This window comes from Chrysochloris asiatica, unplaced genomic scaffold, assembly GCF_000296735.1.
Source record: "Chrysochloris asiatica unplaced genomic scaffold, ChrAsi1.0 scaffold00008, whole genome shotgun sequence".
In the NCBI taxonomy this organism is placed as follows: domain Eukaryota; kingdom Metazoa; phylum Chordata; class Mammalia; order Afrosoricida; family Chrysochloridae; genus Chrysochloris; species Chrysochloris asiatica.
The window spans coordinates 31197061-31204149 of NW_006408526.1; the positions used below are offsets into that span (position 1 = coordinate 31197061).

General features: G+C 39.8%; 1 protein-coding gene across 1 annotated transcript in view; it reads right to left on the minus strand.

The window, feature by feature from the left end:
* The window catches only part of IFT46 (intraflagellar transport 46 homolog (Chlamydomonas)), a 22916-nt gene extending 16734 nt beyond the window's left edge, over window positions 1–6182 (minus strand). The window contains exons 1-3 of the mRNA XM_006833885.1: window positions 5947–6182; window positions 4640–4736; window positions 1931–2010 (exon numbers count right to left, since the gene is read on the minus strand). Coding sequence (XP_006833948.1) covers window positions 1931–1975 — 45 coding nt within the window. The 5' untranslated portion in view covers window positions 1976–2010; window positions 4640–4736; window positions 5947–6182. The remainder of the gene's footprint in view (window positions 1–1930; window positions 2011–4639; window positions 4737–5946) is intronic.
* Window positions 6183–7089: the final 907 nt, after the last annotated feature.

A 7089-nucleotide genomic window follows, 5' to 3' on the forward strand; every position in this document is an offset into this window, starting at 1 on the left:
ATTTTTTCTTCAGTTCCCCCAGCTTGAGAAATGCTGAGTGTGTTCTTCCTTTTTGGTTTTCTGATTCCAGATCTTTGCACATTTTGTTGTAATATTTGGCATTATCTTCTCTGAGTGATCTTTAAAATGTTCTGTTCAGCTCTTGTACCTCCTTATTTCTTCCATTTGCTTTTGCATCTCTATGCTGGAGAGCAAGTTTCAGTGTCTCTTCTGACATCCACTTTGACCTTTTCCTTCTTTCTTGTCTTCTTAATGAATTTTTGCTTTCTTCCTGTATGATGTTCTTGATGTTATCCCATGACTCTTCTGTTCTTCGGTCTTTAGTGTTTAATGTATCAAATCTGTTCTTCAGAGGATCTCAAAAGCTCCATATCATCAGTCAAAACAAGGCCTGGGGCATACTGTGGAACAGACCATCAATTACTAATAAGCAAATTCAAACTGAAGCTGAAGAAAATAAAAACAAGTCCACGAGAACCAAAATATGTTCTGTCATTAGTATCTAATTAATCAAATCTATTCTTGAGATGATCTCTAAAATCAGGTGGGACATGTTCAAAATCATATTTTGGCTCTCAAGATTTCTGTGTAGTCTATCTGGTGAAGGTCATGTACATAGTCATCTTTTGTGTTGAAAGGTATTTGCAATGAATAACTCATTGATGTACAAAATCCTATCATGTGATCTCCAGCATCATTTCTATTACCAAGACCATATTTTCCAACTATTGATCCTTTCTCTTTGTTTCCAACCTTTGCATTCCAACCTCCAGTAATTATCAACACATCTTGATTGTATGTTTGATCAATTTCAGACTGAAGAAGTTGGTAGAATTTTTCAAATTCACTATCATTGGCTTTAGTGGTTGATATTTAAACTTGAATAATAGTGGTATTAACTGGTCTTCCTTATTTGTTGTTGTTATGTGCGGTGGAGTTGATTCCAACTCACAGTGACCCTGTACAGAGTTTCCGAGGCTATAAATCTTTACGGGAGCAAAAAGCCTCATCTTTCTCCCACAGAACAGCTAGTAGTTTCGAACTGCTGACTCTAAAGTTAGCAGCCCGATTTGTAACCACTATGTTGCCAAAGATCCTTGGTCTTCCTTATTGGTGTATGGATACTATCCTATCCCTACAGACAGCAGTATACTTCAAGATAGAACTTAAAATGTACCAAAATACTGAATATTAAAACATTAGGACTAGAACCAGAATAATGTTAGATATAGTGCCAGGCACTCAAAATATGACTGGAGAAGATCTGCCTTCTCAAATTAGTAGAGTTGACCATTATGACACAAATGGAGTAAAGCTTTTTAAAGTTTTCAGGACCTTTATTTGCTGATGCAGCACAACTCACAATGAGAAGAAGCAGCTCAAAATATCCATTAATAATCTGAACATGGAATGTACCAAACATGAATCTAGGAAAATTAGAAGTTGTCAAAATGAAATGAATGCATAAAAATCAATATCCCAGCCATTAATACAGTAATGATTGTGAGGATGGCATAGGACCAGGCAGTGTTTCGTTCTGTTGTGCACAGAGTTGCTGTGAGTCGGAACCGAAATGACACCACCTAACAACAACAATAATAAAAGAAACAGTAACAGTACAAATAACAATTCTAAGTTCAAATAACATAGATTAATCAACCATTTGAGATCAAAAGGGCAACATTTACCCCAGGACAAAATTTACAAAAGTTCAGAAAGGAAGAGGAATGAAAACAGGAAACAGAGGAAGTGGGCTAAGTAATATTATACCAAGGAGATTGCAATCAGTGACATGAAACAAAATGTGTATGAATTGTCTAGTGTAAAACTGATGATCTACTCTGTAAACCTTCACCCAAATCACAATAAAAAGTTAACACAGAGAAAACTCAAGCAGAAATTCTACAAGCTGTTGTAGGTTACACTTTACCTTGCTAATTTCGTCTTCATACTCATCACTGCTGTTATCAGCCATCGTCTTGTTAGGAAGATGGACAGAATGAGAAGGTCCTTAGAAGAAAAAGTTGTCCTTTAAGGTTATTGTTAAAATTATTTTAAAGACAAGTATATTTGTTTATATCCTTTTATACTCTATTTTATACAGAAACAGGGTTCATAAGAACATCTGGCTACAGGACAGAGACTCACTGCTAATCATGACTCTGTCAATTCAAGATCTATTTACTAAGCATTTACTATGCTTAATGCATTGAGTGTGACATCATACCAGTCAATTATCTTTCATTACACACAAATTAAACTCTACCCTTAGTTTACATATGGGTAAAATGAAGTCAGTATCTAGTAAAGTGAACAGTGCTGGATTTAGAATTAGAAAACTGGGTTTGAAGGGCAACTCAATCACTTGGACAAAATGGGTTAAGCTCTCTGAGTCTAAGTATTCCCACCACTGTAATGTGGTCAATAATATTTACCACTCAGGGCTTTCTTGGCAATGACTTGAGAAAAGTTATGTGGCACGAACAGACCTCATGCCTAGCAAATGAGAGTTAGTCATAAATAAGATAAAAGCACCAAAAATGTTCTGAACAATTAAATGCATAATCAGATGTAGCATATTAACTGGCATGAAAACATGTTAAATGGTTTCTAAATCAAATAAATGCAAATTAAACTTTTATTTTTTGGTGGAGGGGTGTGTGTGTCTAAGTTAGCCCAAACTGAAAATGAATTATAACATATTTAAGTGACAAAAGCATAGTTAAATATATGCAAGTCAAAAACCTAAATGTCATGCTTGAGTCCTAACTCAACAAAAATCCAGTTCATCAGTAAGCCTTAGGGACCACACTGTATTTTAGAGTAGCCTTTTCTATTCTTAATTTCCCCACCACAGTCCAAGTCACTATTTTCTCAAGACAGTCATTGCAATGATTCTTCCAACTGGTTCTTGACTTTCATCTTTACACTCTTCCATCCATTCTACAGACAACAGCAACTTGACCTCCAAAACCCTGCTTATTATGCCTCCTACGCATGTCTCTGTTCTAACCACATACCATCTCCCTACTCTACACTGCTCTTTCTAACCTCTGGAGCTTCTCCCATTTCACTTGCTGTTCCCTCTTCCTGGCCTACTTTCTCTTGGTGTTTGGATCCTTCTCATCTTTCCAGTCCCAATTTAAATGTCATCATGACACCTTGATCACCCTACCAAAAGCAGTAAATCCCCCTCACCAATATTCTCCATAACAGCAAACTATTTGCCTCCATCAATGCACTTATCACACTTCTGTTGTTGTTCAGTGCCGTCAAATCAGTTCTGACTCCTAGCAACCCTGAGTAGGGTTTCTTAGGAGTGGTTGGGGGGTTTGAACTGCCAACCATGTTACTAGCAGTCCAGTGCTGATCCTACTGTGCCACAACAGGACTGCCTCATCACACTTATAATTATTCATTTATCATCTGCCTCTCATGATTCTAAACATTAGGGTGACCGGGACAATGTCTTTTGTTTCACACTTACACCCAGTGCCTGGCACATAGTGGTGGTGGTGGTTATGTGCCATGGAGTCGGTTCCGAATCATAACAACCCCGTACAGGGTTTCTGAGACTGTAAGTCTTTAAGGGAGGAGAAAGCCTCATCTTTCGCCCGTGGAACAGCTGGTAGTTTCGAACTGCTGACCTTGAGGTTCACAGCTCGATTCGTAACCACTATGCTACCAGAGCTCCTTACTGGCACATAGTAGGTATTCAAAAACAATAATAGTTGAATAAATGAATGGTGTCAAGTTTTCTAAAAAGATTACATTGAGATTTTGATTGGAGTCCAGGTTATGTACAGATTATGAAAACATTGTGAAAAATAAGTAAACATATTGACAAGTTAAAAACAAAACAAAATAAGACAAAAAAAAAGAACTCTTGGCAGACTGTGAGCAAAACATTATCATGATTTAAGTGGTAATAAGGAATATGAGATGAGGCGTTCTGCTCCTATAAAGGTTTATAGCCTCGGAAACCCTGTGCAGGGTCATTATGAGTCGGAACTGACTCCACGGTACTTTACAACAACAAGAAGGAATATGAGAGTGCTTCAAAAAGTTAGTGGAAAGATTCCATTATTTTATTTTTAAAAAAACCTGCTGATGTCTACAATTTAGTGTACCTATTTGTTAATTCACTATAGTTAAAACTGCATTTTCCCTAAAAGTTCACTATCTTCAACTTGGAAAGAATTGCATTCTGTAAACATTCTGACCAATTATGAGTGAAGTCAATAGGATGCTCATTATATGTACAACTCCATCTGTTATGCTTTTTTTTTGGTTAATATTTTACTGTGAATTATGTGATAGTTTACATGGGAGAACATTAGTTTTACATTCATCCTATCATATATCGTTTTATTGCCATGGTTACATCCATTATGTTTTCATTCAATTTTTCCATGAGCTTTTTGAAGCACTCTTATATTGGTAAAGTTGGAGGAAGATCCTATAATCTAGAAGACAATGCTTCACACCTTAACTAGTTAGAAAACAGAAACAATGGCAATTACTTGACTTTGAAAATCAACATTTGCTGGTATAAAATAAAATCTTCTTGGCCTAAACCATGAATCCATCCTACACTTGGTTCTGAGAACCATTTCTTCTTTCTTCATTCCACTCTTACCTTGGGGCCTTGAGGTTGGAGTAAAAATACTTGCAACCTCTTCAGAGTCGTTAATATCTAGACGCTCATCATATGGCTGGTTTTCAACAATCTTGGTCTAAGCAAAAGGAGACATGTCATGGGGCATTAAGCACTCTGCCAGAGGTGCAATTCTAAACCAATTTTGGTTCCTTCCTCACCCAAGACACCAAGTTTGTATAAAATCTTAACCCTCAGCCAAGCTGTCCTTAAGGCTTCTTGACCATAGGTCAAGCTAAGTCATTCTGCTGCAGCCCTGTTTAGCAAATAGTGGCCTCCTTGCTTAGAACAACTAGCTCAGTAACGGGAAACTAAGGAGAAAAATTAAAGAAAATTTCTGCAACAGCCATTCAATGCTGTAAGATACACCCCAAAAGCAAACTTATTTTTATGTCGATGGAGGCTCCCTCCTCAAGAAGTTCTGTCGGTTTTCCCAAGGCTGATGGGTTTCACATGAGAAATAATTAGAGGTTCTAGAAAGAGTTCTGTGTCTAGGATCACTTCTAGTGTAGAGGTCCCTGAGGAGAAACCAAACTCCAATCGCTTGGTCCTAATCAATAATACCGAAAGCATCACCAGATCTTTCACCTGTCTTGCAGGAAGGATCCTATTTAAGTTTCTAGGAAAGGAAACAGGATGGTTGATGGAAAGTTGGGAAGGTTCAGAGAACAGTTGCCAGAGACACAGGAAGAGTAGAGGGGAGTAGGAAGGGTCCACCCACTGCCATCAAGTCAATTCTGATTTACAGAGTATAGGACAGATTAGAACTGTTCCACAGAATTTCCAAGAGTGAATCTTTACAATAGCAGATAGCCTAATGTTCCTCCTGAGGAGCGACTGGTGGATTTGAACCGCCTCGGATAAGCAATGAACTGCAAACCACAAGCTCGCTAGTTAAAGCTCAACAGCCGCTGCGTGGGAGAAAGATAAAGCTTTCTGCTCCCGCAAAGATTTACAGTTTCGGAAACCCTATATAGGGTTGCTATGAGTTGGAACCAACTCCGCATAGTAACAACTTTGCTGACGGCAGTCAAACGCTTAACCCACTGTCCCATCAAGCGCCTTAGAGGGAAGCGTTGTTGTTAAGTGCTGTAGAGTCGGTTCCGACTCATAACGACCCTGTATAGGGTTTCCATGGAGCAGGTGATGGGTTGGAACTGCCGACCTGGTGGTTATCAGCTCATTGCTGATCCCATAGCGCCACACCAAGACTTCAAGGGGGGAGGGTAATCCTTTAAAATTCCTCTGAAATAGAGGAGGAATTTTCTACTAGGGTGAGTATGAATTACCTGTAGCCCCTCTGAATCCGTCTCCTCTATATGGAAAGAACCCCAGCCTAGGACTGGGGTCTCACTCCAATTTCAGACCAAGACCGCTTTAGGGAATCCCACCTGGAGTAACCAGCCTGTTGTCAGTCGCTAAGCAAAAATCACATCGCGAGACTTGGTTTCACTCTCGAGAGAGCTACAGTACTCACCCACACGTTACGTCTCTTCCAGCGAATGATATCTGAGCAGGAAGGAGAGGACCTAGAGTGGCTCGGATAAAGGCTCTCTGGCGGAATGGTCACCTTTTAATCTATGGTTTCAGGGATGTGATTGTAGCGGCATCTAGCGACTGCAGATGGCAAAAACCGGCTGATGAATTTTAGAACGCTAGTGGTGTGGCGCTGTGGGTTAAATGCGCCAGACTGCAAAGCCGTTTGAACTGCAAGGTCGGCGGTTCAAGCTCACCAGCTACTCCTTGGAAACCCTGTACAGGGTCGCAATCGACTCGACGGCACTTGACAACAACAACAACAGTGCCATGGGCTGCCAAAAGAACCAATATATCCGTTTTGGAAGAAGTGCAGCCAGAGTGCTCCTTGGAGGCCAGGATGGCCAAACTTCTGTCTCTAATACTACGGACATATTGTCAGGAGGGACCACTCGCTGGAGAAAGATAACATGTTTGACAAGGTGGAGGGTCAGAGAAAAAGAGGAAGACCCCCACGAGATGAATTGGCCAAGTGGCAGCATCGATGGCAACAGTTGGCCCAGGATCGGGCAGTGTTTCTTTCGCTATGAGTCGGTACCGACTCGATGGCACCTAACAACAACAACAATCTTAAAATAAGGAGCTCTGGGAGCATAGTGATTAGGAATCGGGCTGCAAACCTTAAGGGTCAGCAGTTTGAAACTACCAGCTGTTCTGCGGGAGAAAGATGAGGCTTTCTGCTCACGTAAAGATTTACAGCCTCGGAAACCCTGTACAGGGTCCTCTCTATGAGTCGGAACCGACTCCACGGCACATATAATAGCAACAAACGATCTTAAAATAATTCTGTTTTTCCCTAGAACAAGATTGGGCATGTAACTATTTCTAGATCAGTCTAATTAGCACTTAAGCAAACTCTCCAGCAACACTCTGTATATTATTTTATAAATTATATT